The following is a 21,008-nucleotide window of genomic DNA, read 5'->3' on the forward strand; positions in this document are numbered from 1 at the left end:
AGTGTTCTCCAGGGATGTTGCCTGACCTGAGTTACTCCAGCACTTTGTGTCTTTTTCTGTAAACCAGACTCTGCAGTTCCTTGTGTCTCATTATCTGTCTTTACTTTACCCCACAGGTTCCACTCAGACAAAACACATACCTGACGAAATTTCAGGAGGAATTCATCTTTACAGTGTTTCCAAGTTATTGCTCATTATAACCTTTGTGTAAGTACCTTTATTATAAGGTGTTTTTCCTGAGAAAATTGGGTGTGTGATATTGCATGTCTGTAGCCAAACTGTTTGGTTTGGCCGTTGGAATTCTTTTGTGAAATGGAAACATAGTTTGTTTCTAATAAAACTTAATGGATTCCCCTGTTAAATGGAGAGGCACCAGAGATGTCTACTTCTAATAAAGAATAACAGACATGGTTCCCCTGATTTTAATTTTATCTGCATTCTTTTATTTAATGTGGATGTTGCTGGTAAGGTTGCATTTACTACCCATCCCTAATTGCTCTTGAACTAAATGATTTGCAAATCCATCTCAGAGGGCAGTTAAGAATCAACCTATCCTGTGAACCTGGAACTGCATGTAGACCAAATTGTGCATGGATACCTGGTTCTGTCTTGGACCAAATGGATCCCTATGACATGGTATTTGTTTTATGTTCACCATAATTGGTACTAATTCTTAATTACAACTGTTTGTATTAATTAATTGAATTTAAATTGCTCTGATTGTATTTCTGTTCATGTCTGTCGTCTGTCGTCCTAGATTACCAAACCAATATAATAACCACACTGTTACCTTGAGATGCAGTAATATTAAGAACCATCTTAATCCCACGGTGTGCACACAATGCACAGTCAGGTTAATTTGTCGGAACTGATGCACGATTGCCATAATTTTAGCCCACTGAATCTTAAGTGGTGCATGGCTTAATAAGAAAGGCTTATATTTATCATCACTTAATAAGACAGAAGTCGGGACGCAGATTATTATTTTGTATCTGATAAAAACGATGGTGAAATTTCAATGCCAATGAACTCTGTGTATGCTCAGTTTAAGAGCTGCGAAAGAGTTTGTTCTGTACACCAGGAAAACATTCCTTTCCCATTGAGAAGCAGTAAAATCTTCAAAAGATGCCTGGAAGTTTGGTATTTTTCATTGTTCTCTCTCTGAATCATTAAATAAGAGGTACCAAACCAGGTTTTTTTTAGTTGTGTTTTGTGGTGCATACCTATTTTGTCTGAAAATTGACATAGATGCAAATGATGCATAATTTATGGCTGGGATCTGTTAAATAGTCTTGGGGTATAATTGGGTTAAAAGTGGTTACAGAAGCTGCTTTATAATAAAATAAAGATAACCTATGATAGGGAGTAAATGAGATTTATAAATATCACACTTAAAACTATAGCATCGAACTGCGAAAGGGATAATTTAAGATTTCTATGCCATTGCGTGGATAATGGTCAAATTCTGCAATTGTAAATTCAGAATTTGCTGGGGGTATATAACAAATTATATAGGACATTGAATATAGTCAAATTAATTGCTCATTATGATTTATGACCATAAAAGGGTAAATTCATGTTAATAGCATTATTTTAGGATAGTTTGTATCCACATGCAAATAATCTTGTAATCTCAAATGAGGAGGTGATATCTATGATTTCAAAATTGGCCTAGGTTTATGGACAATTTTGAGCTGCGGCACTGGTAACCTTGCAAAACCATGAGTGCCATCACCCCAGTGGTTTCAAGAAGTTGCTGTTTTCTCACTTTTAAAACTGACAAATTGGACCCTGTTCTTGATTAGATAAGCTGCCTATTAATCTTAGCGAATTATAAGGTAAAGCAACTCGAGTGGCCTAGAAAGGAATCTGTAAAGTCATTATCCACTAGGAAATGTTGTGTCTTTTCTTTACTTTAAAAATGCATGATACTTTTAATTGACAATTCAGCCTTGACAAATGCTGTCAGCCTAATATGGGAGAATGTGTCTGAACAAGTCTACAAAAATGTTATTTAATTTTCAACTTATACTCATTGTGAATGCAGCCACATTGTTAGTGTGGGATTTTGGGCATTGAAAAATTGTCTTCCTTCATAATAATCATGGGTATGCATGAACTATTAGTATTTTTTATTCAAAGGGTTCCAGACTCTGTCAAAGCATGACTAATTATTATCAGTCTGAAGAAGGGTTTCGGCCCGAAACGTCGCCTATTTCCTTCGCTCCATAGATGCTGCTGCACCTGCTGAATTTCTCCAGCATTTTTGTGTACCTTCGATCTTCCAGCATCTGCAGTTCCTTCTTGAACACTAATTATTATATTTGGAGTGTGTCGCTATATTTAGAAGATTTTATTCTGCACCATTTTCTGGCAAGAGCATATATGTAGCTGAAATTATTATGTATACATTTATTTGTCAAATTTACACATTTAAAAATTGGTGTATTTTGATTTATCAGCTAGGTCCACTGTTTATAACATTGACTGTTTTGATTGGCATGTTTTGAGTAAATGATGTAGGTGAGCCTCCATTTGAGACAACAAGCATAAGTATTTGATCTAATCATTCTGTGCTGATGTCTAGAGAAACTTTCCTTTCTGATATCTATTTTCCTCTTCTATTTCCTGCTCTCTTTAGGATCTGTCTAAGGTACAGCTACAGTTTTTTCACAGTCTCTTAAGTTGTGCTTTCTATTAGATACCTGCTTAACAAAAGGACTAACATTCAGTTGGACAGACTACTTAAATTTTGGCTTCAATGTAAGAAATACAATTTGCAAGGGTGTTGAATTATAGTGCAGGCTGTTTTCTGAAATCTCAACTGCAGTTATATTAATTTATTTTGTTTCAAGTCTTTGCTGGGAAGTGATGTGGCACCTTCCAAATGAAGATCTCCGCATATATTTAATGTTTGCTTTTTTTTGTTTCAATGTTGATTTGTTTAGTGTTATGTTAATTCTGTATAGAGTATGGGAGATTGATTCCAAAGCCACAGCACCAGTTTCCCTCCATCCTTCTCTATTGACCTGGTCAATTAATTAAGTGACTCCATTGTCAACATACCAATGCATAGCTTGCCTTCTAGTATTTTAGAATCATCGAGTCATACAGCACAGAAACAGATCCTTTAGCCCAGTCAGATGGCGCGCAAAGACTTTGTACATCCCAAAACCCTAGGGTGCTGTGCGCGACCCTGCCTACGTCATCACGCACCATGCATGTGTAATGTGTACCATGCGCACACCACGTGCGTGGCATGACGCTCGCGTCGTGACGCATAAATAATGTCGCGCAAATGGCGCCCAAGTGGGACAGGCCATTTAGGCCTTCCGCGTTCAGCTGCAGCAGGGTGATGCCATCCGGTTCAACATCTGTAGGCGCCTACCCTAAAAAGGATGCATGCTCCGGGTTGGCGCCAAGCCGTGGCCACTATGGTTGCATTAGGGCTGCAAGCTGCGGCGACTGAGGTTGCATTATTTCTACTGCTGTCTCTGTTTGTCGTCGTTCGCCTGACTGAAGTCAGTTGACAGGGCTCACCATGGGGAGGTCGACAACATGAGCCCCCATTATATAACTCCATGACTCTAATAGAACTCCGGTTGATGGTCCCAAAAAGCTTGCCCAATGACACGACAGGCACTTGCCCTTCCCAATTTTCTAAGAGTAGATTTGGCTTTTCCCTCTTCCATGCAGGGCCTTCTACATATTGCCTGAAGAAACATTCCTGAATACATTTGACAAATTCCACCCTGTCAAATCCCTTGGCACTATGACAGTTCGAGTCTATATTGAGAAAATGAAAATCCCCAATTTGACAACCATCTAATCTAATTTCTTGTCATTTGTATGTGAGCCATGACTAAAAGTCCCAATGAGTTATTCTTGTATGTAATCTACCATCTGTGGAACAGGGCCAGTTGGCATATCTATGACAAGGAAGAAAACCCCATCTAATTTCCCCATCCAACATTCCACCTGATTCAATGCAAATCAGACATCATGGAGACCTGGTTGATAGGATTATAACCATGGTCCATCCTGCATGCTCACAGTTATAAAGTAATGGTAGAGGAAGAAAGACATATTTCTGTAGGTTTTTAGCGTATTTCACAGAGAAGTCTCAAAAACAAGTCGTTGAATAATTATTTATGTGCAGTGGCTCTTAAAATGTGGCAAATGCATAATAATTTCAGAATGTGAAACAGTAGTAAAATGCCTGCTATAATTTAAACAAAGATGTTTGCAATCATGGAATAGGAATATAGGGACACAAACAGCTTATTTAGCCCTACGAGACACTTTTGGCTTTTGAGTGTTGTAATGGTTCAATTGTTATGTAATTCAAGGTACCCACTTCTGCCTCATGTCATAAGAATTTTGGTTAACAAAAACCCATTGGAACCTTAATATTAACAAACATCAATTTCTAATTAGTGAGAGTGAGACCAAAACTTTGTTCTAATTTTTCTCTCCTAACTTCACTCCTTGCTTTAATTTTCGCCACTGCTAAGAATTGTAGTATCAGTAGAGATAGTTTCTTTCTGCTCCATTCGTTTTCTTCTTTTCTTGAACACCTCCGTTACAGTATATCATCCTGTTAACATAGCTTCTTAGGAACACAACTTCTGTTTGTATGTGATGAATCAACACCTATTCCTTTTCTAACATTTAGTGCAGAGAACATAGTACACCAAGGGTGGTCCAAGCAAAGTATCAGATACCTCTCAAACATCTCTTAAGGGCCTGAAGAAGGGTCTTCACCCGAAACGTCACCTATTCCTCTTCTCCAGAGATGCGAACTGACTCGCTGAGTTACTCCAGCATTTTGTCTACATCTACCTACTTGTATTCCAAAGCTCTGAAAATCTAGCAATTATCAAATGTTATTTTCAGCAGCATTTATGACAAATTTTCTTTCGACTCCCATTGTGACTTGCTTTTCATCGTTTTAAAAGTTACTCTTTTATTCTTTTCAGGTCGAAAATGAATGACCTTACATTTAGCGTATATTCAAATAAATTACCCATTTGCTTGATTTGTTGAATGTCGTTTGGTAAAACTTGGTAATAGCAATGCTTCCATCGACACTGTTTGCACCTCTTTTGGTGTCATTGCCAAATTTGGAGACCGGACATTTTATTCTATCATCCAAATAGTCAGTAAATCCGATCAATAGTTGAAGTCCCAACAGGGAGGTTTTGAGACACAGCTAGTCAATCATTAACGTAAAAGAAGATATTGCTCTCTCACCAATTTACCTGTCTCTTCAAAACAGTCTATTAAGTTCATTAGAAATAACCATTTCCTTATAAATCCATACTGATCTTCCCAATTCAGTAGAACATTTTCAATTATCCTGGGGAGCGCAGTGATGTGATGATCTACAGTTTCCTGGTTTCTCTCTCGTACTTTTTTTTGGATAGAAAAGCAAAATTAACAATTTTCTAAAGGAAGGAATGGTTCTCAAATTGAGAGAACTTTCAAAAACTCGAATTAGGATATAAATATAAAGATCTCACATCAATGAAAATGCACTCGCAGATTTTAATTGATCATCAACAATATAGATTTTGTTTCTCCATTGGCTCAGCAACTTATCCAGAGAGTATATTATTTACAAAGATTAGAAAGGTCTCTGATTCAATTACAGATTTAAATTATTGCTGCAATTCATGCATGAAAATAAATAACTGTTTTAATCATCTATACCCATGAAACCATGCCCTAGGTACGACACAAAATGCTCGAGTAATTCAGTGGACCAGACAGCCTCCCTGGAGAAAACAGATAGGTGAAGCTTTGGTTCGGGACTCTTCATACCGATTACTGGGGTGGGATGAAAGAAAGCGAGACGAGGAGAGGTAGGACAAAATATGGCAGGTCACAGTTGAAGGGAGTTTTGATAGGCAGATGGTTGGACAAGGACCATAGATGAACACACACACACACACACACACACACACACACACACACACACACACACACACACACACACACACACAAAATGTAAGACCAAACAATTAGAGAGTTGCGAATTGTGAAGTTAGAAGATTGACGAGGTACGGATTATGTAGCTAGAGGAAGGAATGTAGTGGAGGGGAAGGGGAGGAGAAAGATCGGTGCGAGATCAGCAGAACCTCAGGAGCAGAACATGCCCTTGCCTGAGAGTTGGTGAAAGGATGTTGGTTGCTGGTTGCATATTTGGCGAGAGAGAAAGACAGCATATAATATTCAGGAAATGTTGTTTATGTATGATTTTGAAAGCCTGTTTATGCGCATATTATGATTGAAAAGCTCAGTATTGACTATGAGGCAGTAGAAATTAATGATATTACTTTGCTGAAACAAATCTAACTATACAAGGAACAGATTTTCCAATGAAATGTATGTATTAAACACAATCTGTTTACCTCTGCACGACACCCAATCAATAAAATGATAAAGCATTGAACATTGTATTTTTTCTATCCCTTGGCTCCTTGGTCTTGGCCTGAGTGATGATTTTTAAAATCTTGTTTCCTTCAGCCTGGTGTTACTAGTATTTCTGAATATGATGCTGTTTTACAAGCTGTGGATGTTGGAGTATACGACGCAGAGTCTCACAACTTGGCATGGAATTAGGCTCCAGGAGAGGTATTTGTTCCTTTGTTTTATTTATACTTAAGTAAAACTTACCAAAAAGAGACCTAACCAAATACATAGCTTCATTACGTACTGGACTTGTAACTGTGCTTTCCTTCTGCAGTCTGATAAGTTTATATCTTTTAACATTGATGGCAGAAATAATGTTGCATTTTCCTGTGATTGGATTACTTAAAATAAAACAGAAATGACATCTCCAGCAATAGCCTAATAAAATCATGCTCTTTTAATCACCCCAAAGAAGACCTCAACATTGAATTCAAGACCCATTTAATATATGGGGCCCTGCCATTTCTTAGCCTCTTATATGCAGTAGAATTTAGGGCAAGTAGCATCAAACAGGCATCTAATCCTACTTGATGTTTCTGAATGTGCTCAGCAGCTGCCTCACATTAATGCTTCATGCACACAGACATGTAGGGAATAATTCTGGTAAACTTTAATCTAAAAGTAGCCTCTAACACAGTTGGGACGATTAGTCTGATGAAAGAGTGTGGCATTAGTTTCTTCAGACATTGGAGTATATTCTTTCCTTTTTCGAGAGAAATACATTTTTTTAAAATCATTCATCCATCAATATTTTTTATTTTTGCATTAAAGATAAGTCAACTTCTGGACAGACTAAGAGAAAAAAGGTCCCATCTCTACAATGTACACTACATATACTCAATCTCTCCATTTGATAACTAGTATTTTTGAAATCAAGAGACAAAAATAAATCTGAAGTCGGCCAGAACTAAGACCATGTTATCGAAGAGCCCAGTGACAATGTGGTACAAATTCCCTTGCAGTGTTACCAAAAGAGTGTTGCACAAGGAATTGGATCAGGAAATGCACCTCGAGTCATAGGGATTGATTTGAACTGGAAATGGTGACACAAGTTATTTACTATAGGTTAAACACACTTACAACAAGTAAACAAACTGCCGGGGGAACTCAGTGGGTCAAGCAACATGGGTGGGAAATTGATTATCGATGTTTTGGGGTTAACTCCCTGCATTAGGACATAGAGTGGAGCATGAAGTTAGCCAGTATGAAAAGCAGAGGGGGAGGGCTGAGGCGAGGAGGGGGATAGATAGTAGGGGTGAAAGATGATGGGCAGAAGGAGCCAGTGGAGATGGGGTGGAGTGTGGACCGAGTTAGGAGGGAGACAGCTGAAAGCAAACAAGTGGGGGCAGAGAGAAGCTAGGGACTAATGATGGAATCTGACAAGTAAAGAAGGTGATGACAGGAACCATGAAGGGCTGAAGGGCAGATGGAATTGCATATGGTGTGTGAAGCCTGTCAGTAGAAGGTGGATATGAACAGAGGGAAAGGGTGACAAAAGCAAGGTGATGGGGGTTGGAGGAGAGCATGAGAAAGGGAACAAAAAATGGATTGCTGTAAGGAGAGAAAGAGGGGAATGCAGGATGTTTAAGGGTTACTTGCAATTGAAAAAATAAGTATTCATACTATTGGGTTGTAGACTACTCAGGCGGAATATAGGAGACAATGTTCTTCTGGTTTGCATTGGGCCTCACCGTAGCAATGGACATGGCTGAGGATAAACAAGTCTGTGTGGGGATTGGAAGGGTAGTTGTAATGTATGCAGCTGGGAGCATGTGGTGGGCTGAGCACGTGTTCTGCAAACTGGTCGCCTTGTCTACACTTGGTCACCAAAAGTAGTACACGAGGTTGGAGGAGTTGTATGTGACTCTTTGCCTGGAAGGGTTGTGTAGGTTCCTGTATATTAGCGAGGTAGGTACAAGTGTTGCATCTCCTATGATGTAGGGGTGGTGCCAGGGGACAGGGAGAGGTGGGTGGGGAGAGATAAAGGACTAATGGTTTTAGAGAGGGGAAGATGGAGTTTGTGGTGTCCTCCTTAAATTTTCCAGTTATCTTTCTTATTTATTAGATTCCAGGACCTACCTCATCCCTCTCACCTATCCTTGGTCCACCTATCATCTACTGGACCTCATCTCCCCCTGCTGCCTCTCTTTATCCCGGCTATCATATCTATAACTCCTGATGCAGGACCTCGACTTGAAATGCAGAGAATTCCTTTGGTCCCAAATATGCTGTTTGGTTGCCGAGTTCCTCTAGCAGTTTTCTAATTGCTGCAGATCCCTGTATTAGCAGTCTCTCATGTCTCAAAATAAATTGTATGTTATTAAAAAATTAAGTATTGTGCAATTGACATTCAAAGCAAACTTTTTTGTTTTGTTTTTAAAAAAAAGCATGGAAGTTGTTTTGTACGGTTTAGAATTGACATTGGATCTGGACAATTTAAAAAAATTGGGTCAAAAATACTTGCTCAATCTATTTTATAATGAGAGTGTGGAAATCCATTTATCATAATGCCATCTTTATTTGATAGCATCAGCAATTGGGTGTTGTATGGTGTGCAGCAGCAGCTGGTACAAACCTAGTTCACACAACAGTGGCTCATTATTTCCCCCTCCCCAATTATTCTTCCATTTTTCCTTTTGTTCCATGCAGCAAACTGCCTCAGTCTCAGGTGGAGTGGGCCCAGCTGTTAGAGTCACAACAGCGTTACCATGACGCTGAACTACAGAAATGGAGAGACATTTTAAAATCATCAGTGGTGCTTCTAGATCAGGTGAATGCTCTCTCATTGACTCGTACAGTTATTGCTAATACGTGGTTGTCCGATCAGGTCTCCCCTCTCTTCCCCTTCCACCCCTCCCCTACTGTAAAACAACGGGAAATGTTTCACTGAGTTGATTGAACTGGTTACCAGAAAATGACAGGAAGATAAGAGAATGAAACATGACTCAAATAACGTTTTTACAACAGAAGTATAGAAAGAACAGCTTAGGGTCAGGTATCTGAAATGGGAAGGTAATTCTTTAAGTAACATCATTGTCTTTTAAATACAAAATTCTTCAAATTTAAGTGAACTTGTTTTTGGATCTGAAGATCCTTCAAAAATGCATTCCACTGTCTGATGTCATTTGGCATGAGTGCAGCGCCATTGTGTGAAAGACAGCAGCTAGAACGATTGAAGGAATTTACACCAATGTTAATTTGAGGTAGTTGGTTTGAAAATGTTATTTCATGTGTATGTTTTCGTCCTAATGACAGTCATTTTCTTTCATTCACAAGTGTTTGTTGAGAGTGCTCTTTTTTATTGCCATTACTAATTGGAAGCAAAATGTGCTATGAAGCTTCCTTTAGTGTTTGCCATGTTAACTAAAAATGTAAGTTGTGGACATAGAAAAGGAGCTGTGTTTTTGCCCACTTTGAAGCAATGGCATAATTAATCTAATATATCAACTAAGCTGGATTAGAGCCTCCCCTGCATATAATGCTAATGTAAATTAAACTGCTCGTATAGATTCTGGAACTTCACCTCTTTAATTTATCCAACAGATGAGAAACTCATTACTAACTCTACAAAAAGGCATTGGTTTGCGTGATTACAGTTCAGAAACAGACAAGCATGATCGATTTCACTGATGGGCATTACCAAGGCCGAAGAGGGAATTGTGTGCAATATATGTTATGTACAAATTATATATATGTTATATATATAAAAAGACACTGGAACTGCAGGCTGAGTTGGATCCCCAGGATTGCGAATCAGCAAATTCACGATTGACAAAACCAAGATCCTGCACTGATTTACAGAACTACTGAAGCATTGTGGAAAAACAACAATCACACTAATCTGCCTACACACTCCTGTTATAAATCCTAGAACATTGTACTGTAAGTGTAACATCTCACAAAAGCATGTAATAATCTGTAAACTATCTCTTTTATGGAAGATATGTAACTGAAGTACCATGTGAACGTTGTTTAAAATAAGGTATTCATCAACAGATAGGAGTAGGCTGAGGGTCTTGAAACTGTTACCAGTTAATTCTGCCTGCAGAAACATCAGATACATCTGATTTAAGATTAACACAATTAATCCAATATATTGATTCTGGCTCAGTGAATGGTTAAAGAAACTGTGAATATCTATATTGATAAAACTTGAAGATTTTCTAAGTTACAAGTGAAAAGTTACTGGAATCCTGATGCAACTGATTTAGTTATTTATTATTGTTAAAAACAGTCTAAACAATCTATCATAGGCAGGTCCAAGAATATATCGAGCGACAGCATGTTTCTGCTCTGTTACCCTCACTGCAGCATGTTTAAGAGTTGCAGATTGCTCATCTGAGCATGTGTGAAGCCTGCTAATGAAGCATTCCATCTTTTACGATGAAATGTTATCAGTTTGTCAGGGATGAGTATCATGATCAGCATTGTTAACATATAGAGGCACCTACAGGAGAAGAAGAGACCCCCTGAGAAATGTGATGACATGTTTTGCTGTGCTGCAGGGTATGCCATGCCATCTAATCAATTTGAAGTTCAACGTTGTATGATGAAAAATTGAACATTTATAGACGATAATTGTCCCGGACTGAAAAAAATTGTGATTTCAATTTTCCTTCAGTTTAAAAGGAAAATATTGAAAAATTCGTCTTAAGGATCACTGTAGAATTTGATTCGCAGATCAGGCAGGATCTTATTAGATGCAATGCGATTTTTGAGTGTTATGGCATTTGATGATATCTCTTATTTGAAAAACAGGGAAATTGTGCTGTGCACATGCTAAATGAGTGTATGACAGATGCAATATTTAGTGACCAAAATTCAATGTTGTTGCCTTATTAGAACAGAAATCCAGGCAGTTGTAAGTGTAAAAAGATGCATGCTTTGTGAGGGTATAGTGGCAGAATTGATGAAACCAAGTGACCGCAGTCAAATAGTTTAATCCAGTCAACACTGAACTAGTGCATGCAGGCGCTTTAACTATTGGTAGGTTTTTTTTTGCATTAATAATGCAAGAATAAAATGGATTTAAAGTGAATTTCAAAGATAAATACAGACTGTTAAAGTACAATCTTTAGACATGGGTCTGTGAAAATTGGTGCTCATGAGTGAGCTCTTTGGTATGAACAAAAGATCAGCTACTAACATAGTCCAAGAAAATAAATATTTAAATAGTTTATTTATAAGTGTATTGTGTCAGGACTAATGTGTGAACTGATTGAATTGGAAGTTATGGTGTAAGGATTAACAGATGGAGAATTACCTCTTCATTTTGTTCAAAGATTGATCATTCAGCCATGATAATTCTTTTTAATGAAAATCCCTGAGCTCTTTTATTTAAAATTGGTGGGCCAAATTGGAGGGCGTGTGGGGAATTCTGGCGTCTTCAAACAAAATAGTTTGGATAGATTTCATGCTCCTCGGTATGAAATTTGTGGCAACAAACACTATGTATTTCACAGGCAGCTGTATTACTTTCCAGCATTGTAGATTGCATTTGGAATATTTACTGGTCATGTGAAAACTGATATGTCAAAGTTGTCCAATAATTTCTGAAATGAAAACTCCACAATTTAGATTTATTAAAAAAGACATGAACTCCAGTAACTAACCATTGCAAATGCACCTTATGTTAGGATGTAGCTGTCTGGACAATTATTTGATAAGTGATACAGCTGCCAATATTTACCTTTTCAATAGTCAGAAAAAGTAAGATTTGATATCAAATATGAGGTGCTTTTAATATGACTGATACAACATTTTAAAAAGAAAAGATTACTTTCTAAAATGAACAAACCTTTCTATTGGTCAGACATTTTTGCTGCCAATCAGAAATTTAGTAATATTTAATCCATTAAGATGAGATGTGAATAGCCAGTCATTTGACTGCATATTAAATTGTGTGGGCAGGTATGCCCAAGTGCACTATTTTCACCTAAGAACTGAATTTTTCAGTGCAATGGATTGTGTAGACCATAATAGTTTGTCTTAAGGACACAACCATTGTGCGAACCATGTCCCTGATCTGCTTAAATCGATGGGAGTATTGAGAAAGGCGGTGTCTAATTGTTATATAGATTTTGGATGGCAAATACTGACAAATCCACTTCTAACTAAATTATGGCATCATATTTTCTTTAAGCAGGTCATCCTCCTTCAGTGTTGCATTCACTTTTATTTTTTTGTTGTTGTACATTGCTTCTACACTCAACAAAATAGTAGAATCATGATCCTTTGCAGAATGCCACTGATCAGATTCAGTAGGCTGTGTTTGTGATGTCAATCACTCCATATATAGCATCATGTTGATGAGTACAGGCTTTCCTTTTTGTGCTATAGTAGTAACTTATTTTTTTTTAAACTCTGGATTACACTTTTGTTGCCTTTAATATTTAATTTCATTTTTTCAGTTGATGTTATGAGATTCAAATATAGAACATAGATTTGCACTGTAGAAGAAAAACATGGATATCGTGATGCTGTCTAGCTGCTCGTACTCATTTTATTTTTATTCGGTGCTTGGTATGGTATAGGATTGCCAGAATATAATGAATTGAGTTAATATTTTGTTTTTGAATTAGCTAATAAATATGGCTAGATTTGTTCTTAGTTTTTACATTATGTGTAACACCAAATATCAGTCAAAAGGTCAGTTCTGAGGGTAGGTTTGCAAGCCTATAGTGAGTGAGTGTGTATGAGTGTGTGCATGGGAAGGCTAATTTGCACAACATAGAAAATTCAAATTGCTGTAACAGACTACTGGGTTGATAACCCATGAATCAATGTTTAGTGGACACTGTCGAGCAGCTCAAAATGAAAGCATATTCTCATCAAAACAGAGCAATTATTGTTTGAATATAGATAATGAATCACCTTAGTGAAATATCCCTCAACTTTCTATTCAAGCAAAGATTTGAAAATTGACCTATTTGGACTTGCATGGTTTTAAAACATTTTCTAAAGAATACTGTGGGGGATATAAAATCCCAACAGGATGTTTGATGAGGATAGTGTTTATATTTACATTCTTATACATTGTTTTATTTCCTTGTTTTAATCTGGATAATGAGTAATAGTTTGGATGACCTGGTTGAGTTTTCGTAATTTCTTTTTTTTCCTGTTAACACAATTTTGCCGTTATATAATTACCATGATGTAATAGAGGTGATTAAGTGACACCATGCCTGAAAATAAGTTGTGACCAAAATAATTAAGTTTCAAGCAAAGGTTGAAATGATATGAATTTTAGTGAATTTTATTGAAATCACTTATTTCTAAATCATTTTGTAATCATATGGCACTTTTGAAATATCAATGTATTAATATTGCTTGGAACTAAAATGCAATTGCAGAAATATTGTCCTGATTGAAAATGATACAAGTAACGCATATGAATGTTCAAGACCTACTTGTACATATTTATGTTCTTATTTGCTTTCTCTATGTTCCTGGTCATGCATATTGGCTATCTTTATTTCATGATTTCTATATAGTATGGTTAAACATGATTGAACGCAGCACCCATCAATCATTCACAAATTCAGTGTATTCTGAAATCAGATTACAGTAGGTGTTCCATGTCTGATCGCAGAGACAGTTGAGTGGTCAATGACACTTAATGATTGATGTGTGCCTATAAAATTTGCTTCTTAGCCCTCCAACATAAAGGGCAGGAAGTATGTGATCATTGTGAACCAGTAGTGGGTCATAACCCATTGGTAAAGACCAAAAATAATATGCATATGCAATTAAAGGGTCTAATCCCTTGCCGAGGCCTCCACTGCAGTTGATTTGCCCAAAAGCTACCAGTGCTGGCATTGGATAAACTTTGGGGAACTAGTTTTTACATGCAGTGCATGAGGTCAGAAAGGAACCATGTATTAGACCACAAATGATGAGGGAGGTTTCAAAATATAGTTACTAAATATGGAACCAGTGAGAATAAGATTGCTGCTCCTTAACCTGTGTTTAAAGATATGCTAGTTGTTGTTTTCCCCCCCCCAAAATAATTGCCACTTTCCCCCCCCCCCCCCCCCCCCCCTCCCCGATTATCAGCACCACTTCCATCCATAAAAATTGCTTTGCATTTCCAACCTTTCCTCCCCATTTCTCATCTCTACTCTTATTCTTCCAGTCCAGTCATTTCATCATTTAAACAAAGGCTGCTGCTTTTGGTGTGGTGGTATGAACAGAAATCTTTCTTCAAGGCCAAATGTAAGTTAGTGTCACAAAGCTCACCAATTCCACCCCCCTCCCCAACTCCCACAAGCCCACGTATGCTCTGTATTTGGACATCTGAACTTCTAGACTGTGGACCTTTGGGTCTGTACCATTCCTCCACACATACTAAGCAGTGGTTTTTGTTGCACACCTATTAAACCTATAATTCAGGCATTGCCTGTACTGTAGTCATCCTCTTCATTGATTATTACTCAAGGTAAAGGCTGTATTATTGCAATTCCTTTCCCTTGAACTCAAAATTCAATATAGTATTATTTCTGAAAAAAATAAACAGCTCATGAAAGGTTTTACAGTCAGTTACTGTACTAATGTTAAAATGTAAAATTCTGTTTACTGCTCTGCTGTGTGGTACAAAAAGTAGATTCATAACAATGGAATTTGCTGTTAAATAGTGTTTTTTTGGCCTGTATATTTTCAGCAATCTATGGAAAGCCTTTTTATTAAACTGACTAGTTTTACAAGACATTGAACAATGATCATTTTACTGTATACAAGATTTGAAAATGTGAATATGATAATAATATAATTTAAGAGAGACAGGATCTGCCTCAGTTTGCAATCTTTTTTTTGTATTTAAATAATGCAAAGAATCAAAAGTACAGGCAATTCTCACAGAGGTTGTGTTCCTAGAAAACAGCCCATGTTGTTATTTTCCGTATTGCAAAGCCATTTTAACTGTGCAGCAGTTGAAAATAAAATTGAGTTGAATTATTTTTCTTTTTTTTCCCCCACACAAATTAATGAGAACAAATTTTATTCTGTATCCCAAATTTTTGATTAGTGATTTGTAACTTCTATATGGGTGAATATCTGTAACCCAAATGGCTGTAACATGGGGGTCGCCTGTAATCGTAGTTATTGCATTGCGATATTTTAAATGAACACAGCTTGGAGGGTTGAACAAATGAATGTTTACTTCAACCTATAGAGGCTGATACTCAGTAACATTATTGTTTTTAATTCAACAATATTATCAATTGAAGAAAATGCAAAAGATTTTAATGGGTACAAGAATGCAATGGAAATTGTAGTGTAAATGCCCTTATTGTAAAAATTGATTTCTCTATCCCCATGTTTCAATTAACTCTCCTGAATGTACAAGGAATGAATTATTCCCCAGGAGAAAATTTATCCTGTTTAATATGATCTTCTCATTGAACAGCGTAATTGTTAACTGGCTGTTGCTGTACTATAATGTAATTTAGTTCATCGAAACATTGCGGCCACTCCAGACAGATTTTTTTAAAAGTACGATGCATGTGATTCTGATGCTGCCTAATGTTAGCTTGCAGGGTATGCAACCACCATCAGATGAAGTGAGGTAAAATTGGATTGTGTGTCTTGACTATGCCATGACATTAGGTAACAAACTATCTTTATGTGCATTGAAGAAAAAGGTACATTTTTTTAAAGAACTGTTTTGATCTCTGAATATGAAACCTAATTATGAACTTTGCGCTGTGCGCAGGTTTTAATCGCCTTGCCTACTAGAATTTAGGTTATCATGAAAACCCACCTGCAAGTTCATGTAAAGTAGAAACAAGCTATGAATAAAAAGTGTTGAAAAAAATCTTTCATACTTTCGTCACCTCTCTTTTTTGGGTGATGTTGAAGAATTACTTTTGGTGTGCGAAGATTTATTTTCTGATTTGTTAAGGTTTTAGAAAATGTGTTGGAAAATTTTACAGCCACACATGGCCTACTTTCAATCATTTGTTTATCTCAGATTCATTTTCTATATGTACTTCTGAAGGGAGAGCAAATGACAGCGGGGGTTAACAATTAAAGTATTGTTATCCATCTTTTAAAAAATGCACTGGGAAATAATTTGTATTAAATTTTATTTCTCTTCCTTGGAAATGTCACCATGGAAACTAGCTACGTAAGTAAAATGTTACAGATTTTTGTGGAAACACTGATCTATACCAATTTGTGCCATATTTAAAATGAATATTTATTTCTCTTCATTAAGGGCTAAACAGCAAGGAGGAGAAGGATCTAAGGAATTTGAAAGATCCCAGCCAAAGTATTAACTTGCTTGTGGGCATGCGGTAGGATAAGTTGTAAAATTCAGAAACCTGTATTTTTCCATTTTCTAGATTCCCCAGTCCATACTGGTTTGAAACCTTCCAATTATATTTTGCAGTATGCGTAATGTGTTACATTGGAAGGTAAATTGTACATTGCATTATCAAAAGAGAGTTCAACACACTGATAGTCACGTTTATGAAATCAGTTCCAAATTATATCTACCGTAACCGAGAATAGAAACACTCAAGTTTACTTAGACATTGAGAAAGGAATAGCATGCTTCAATCTATAAAGCATTGAGTTACTGCAAGTATTTTCGAAATTAGTCCCAGTTAAATACAACTTCACACTAACCTGAAGGTCTATACCATCCAGGGTGAAATCTGCTTTTTCAAAGACTTTTCAATCACATTGGTAAGATATGATGCCATTTTATTTAGTTGGTTCTGCATAATTTGGTAATCAGAGCAGTAAGAATTAATAACAATGCAAAAAATCACAATCTCAAGTCTAAGACAATATTTCCCAGTAAGAAAATGCCAGTGAGTTTCAATTTCTCAAGTTCAAGTGAGTTTATTGTCATGTGTCCCTGTATAGGACAATGAAATTCTTGCTTTGCTTAAGCACACAGAAAATAGTAGGCATTTACTACAAATCAGATAAATGTGTCCATATACCATTATATAAATATATACACACATGAATAAATAAACTGGTAAAGTGCAAATAACAGAAAGTGGTTATTAATAATCAGAGTTTTGTCCGAGCCAGGTTTAATAGCCTGATGGCTGTGGGGGGAGTAGCTATTCCTGAACCTGGTTGTTGCAGTCTTCAGGCTCCTGTACCTTCTACCTGAAAGGTAGCAGGGAGATGAGTGTGTGGCCAGGATGGTGTGGGTCTTTGATGATACTGCCAGCCTTTTTGAGGCAGCGACTGTGATAAATCCCCTCGATGGAAGGAAGGTCAGAGCCGATGATGGACTGGGCAGTGTTTACTACTTTTTGTAGTCTTTTCCTCTCCAGGGTGCTCAAATTGCCGAACCAAGCCACGATGCAACCGGTCAGTATGCTCTCGACTATGCACCTGTAGAAGTTAGAGAGAGTCTTCCTTGACAATCCGACTCTCCGTAATCTTCTCAGGAAGTAGAGGCGCTGATGAGCTTTTTTGATAATTGCGTTAGTGTTCTCGGACCAGGAAAGATCTTCAGAGATGTGCACGCCCAGGAATTTGAAGTTCTTGACCCTTTCAACCATCGACCCGTTGAAATAAATGGGGCTGTGGGTCCCCCTCCTACTCCTTCCAAAGTCCACAATCAGTTCCTTGGTTTTGCTGGTGTTGAGGGCCAGGTTATTGCGCTGGCACCATATGGACAGTTGCTCGATCTCTCTACCATATTCTGACTCATCCCCATCAGTGATACGCCCCACAATAGTGATGTCGTCAGCGAACTTGATGATGGAGTTCGCACTGTGGTTCGCTACATAGTCATGGGTATAGAGTGAGTACAGCAGAGGGCTGAGCACGCAGTCTTGAGGTGCTCCCATGCTGATTGTTATCGAGGCTGACACATTTCCACCAATACGAACAGACTGTGGTCTGTGGATGAGGAAGTCGAGGATCCAGTTGCAGAGGGATGCACAGAGACCCAGTTCTGCGAGTTTGGTAACCTGTTTGGAGGGGATGATTGTGTTAAATGCCGAGCTGTAATCAATGAATAACAGCCTGACATATGAGTTTTTGTTGTCCAGTGCGGAGTGGAGGGCCAGCGAGATCGCATCCACCATTGATCTGTTGTGGCGGTACGCGAACTGCAGTGGGTCCAGGTTTTTGTCGAGGAAGGAGTTGATTTGCTCCATGATCAACCTCTCAAAGCACTTCATCACCACCGGCGTTAGTAGCCACTGGTCGATAGTCATTGAGGCACGTCACCTTACTCTTGTTGGGCACTGGTATAATTGATGCCCTTTTAAAGCAGGTGGGGACCTGTTAACCTTGTTAACCTTAACTTATATTTAAAATATTTTATAGGTTGCCTGTGTATATCTGAAAATTAATATTACAGACATACTAGTCATAGCTGCACTCCCCACTAATCTACAGAACAGTCAAAGAATACAAGGGAAGTTATCATTACGAAAGCATAGTCACTCTGAAATTACAGCTCAGAATTTCTGGAAAAGTAGGCCTTGTCCTGTGAGTTTTTTTGTCTGATCAAAAGAGACCACTATATACATTGTAACAATCGTTGAAAGATATCCATCTCAAAAATATGATGTTTGGCAAATTGGTTGCAATTTTTATTTAGGCATTATTGAGACGTAATACACACAGTATTGCATTATTGAGACCTAATACACAGCAGCATGTTACCAGAAACAGACATGGATTCTCCTTTCAACCTTATTTAGAAAGCTTGCCCGTTTCCTACATGTGCAGTGGCCTCAGATCCTCTGTGATTATCTCAGGAAGGATAGTAATCAATCACATGAGGAATATTGATATTCAAGGCCTCGGGACTCCATTGTAAACATGTTTTTTCTTTATATTAGAACTTTAACAATCCCCATTTGATGCAATATCCTGGAGATCTTGAATGTAAAAATTGTGAAGGAACTTTATAAAGGCATCTTATGTCAACTTAGTATATTAGTTTATTTATTTAGTACATAAACAATCTAAGTGCAGTTCAATTTATCGTCAAGGTGTTCCAGCCAAAACTATTGTTAAATTCTGCAATGCCTAACTCCACTGATCAACAGAAGCCCATGTTGAAAGTGTTATGGCCATAAAGGAGAGCTCCTAAGTCTTGCCCTTCTGCAAGATGCCTTTTAATTCTGTTGCTAGTGCACTGACTAAGTCTTCTACTCATACATTTCAAAAATACAAAAGGCAAAGAAGTTAGAGTTCAGCCTAAAAATCTTGCCTTAAAAGTTGTGGACTTAAAGGTTCTCTCTGTCCTTTTGTTTATATGTAGACTGGACTAAGGGACCCGTTGGGTTCCATGTTCACACGGGAGGGCTGGTCCCTCGACGCAATATTCCACCTCTCCACCAATTCCAATATTGGTGGCCAGTTGGGGGGGGGCGCTTTCTGTAGAGCTGGTATGGGTGTTGTTGGCTGCAGGGACTACTGGTCTCCAGAGGGCTAGTATGGACTTTGGGGGCCAAATGGATTCTTGGGGTGGCAGCTCAGTCCCTCAAGCCTGATGTGCTGGCAGCTCACTCACGGCTGGTGGGCTGGCAGTTGACTCTCAGCTATTCCTGGAAATTCCATTTCAAGCAGAGTGCAAGGTCACCAAATTCACGTGCAGTTTCTTACCTCTTTGAGCAGGGTACAAGGCCACAAAATTCAAGTGCAGTTTCATACCACTTCAAGCAGGGTCAAGGCCACCAAATTCAGGTTCAGTTTCCTGCCACTTCGAGCAGGGTGCAAGGCCACCAAATTCAATTGCAGTTTCCAACCACTTCAAGGCAGGGTGCAAGACCACCAAGACCACAGAGTTGCGTCCTCTCCCTCCCCCATCATACAGAGACTGAGCCACACCCACACTTCCGGTGTTTTATAATGCCTCCCCCTTCCACCGGAAAAGGTGTGGTCTTCATGGCGTGATTGACAGGAGAGAGATTCTCTACATTTTTTGAACACTAATAACACTTTTATTTTTCATTGATGGGAAGAATCCTCTGCACCTGATCAGCGGAGGGGGACTGAGTAAGATGGGCAAAAATCACAGCTGTAAGTGGTACGTTTTACCTAAAATCAATATAGTGCAAACAGGAAGTTGTCAAGTTTAGACAAACAACCCTTTGCAGTGCCTTTTCACTTCCTTTTCACTTCAACTCAAACCCCGCCCAAACAACCATTTGCAGTGCATTTTCACTTCAACCCAAACAAGCATTTGCAGTGCATTTTCACTTCAAGTGCATTTTCACTTCAACTCAAACAACCATTAGCAGTGCATTTTTACTTCAACCCAAACAATCATTTGCAGTGCATTTTTACTTCAACCCAAACAACCATTAGCAGTGCATTTTTACTTCAACCCAAACAACCATTAACAGTGCATTTTTACTTCAACCCAAACAACCATTAGCAGTGCATTTTTACTTCAACCCAAACAACCATTTACAGTGCATTTTTATATAAAACCAACCATATTTTTATTTTCAAACCACATTAAGGGCACTCACAGTTGAGTAGACATGTGTTCAGCGTTATTCAGAGTTCAGAGAGACGTGACCCTCTGGCTTCCTCCATCTTGC

The 21,008-nt window shown here is 38.0% G+C and overlaps 1 protein-coding gene across 6 annotated transcripts in view; it reads left to right on the forward strand.

Moving 5' to 3' along the window:
• Nucleotides 1-14,497, forward strand: part of gramd1ba (GRAM domain containing 1Ba) — a 360,885-nt gene extending 346,388 nt beyond the window's left edge. For all 6 annotated transcript variants that reach the window (XM_055660784.1, XM_055660783.1, XM_055660782.1 and 3 more), the window contains 4 exons: nucleotides 117-207; nucleotides 6,529-6,636; nucleotides 9,124-9,244; nucleotides 10,018-14,497. In XM_055660784.1, coding sequence (XP_055516759.1) covers nucleotides 117-207; nucleotides 6,529-6,636; nucleotides 9,124-9,244; nucleotides 10,018-10,104 — 407 coding nt within the window. In that variant the 3' untranslated portion in view covers nucleotides 10,105-14,497. The remainder of the gene's footprint in view (nucleotides 1-116; nucleotides 208-6,528; nucleotides 6,637-9,123; nucleotides 9,245-10,017) is intronic.
• Nucleotides 14,498-21,008: the final 6,511 nt, after the last annotated feature.

This window comes from Leucoraja erinacea, chromosome 32 (genome assembly GCF_028641065.1).
Source record: "Leucoraja erinacea ecotype New England chromosome 32, Leri_hhj_1, whole genome shotgun sequence".
In the NCBI taxonomy this organism is placed as follows: Eukaryota; Metazoa; Chordata; class Chondrichthyes; order Rajiformes; family Rajidae; genus Leucoraja; species Leucoraja erinaceus.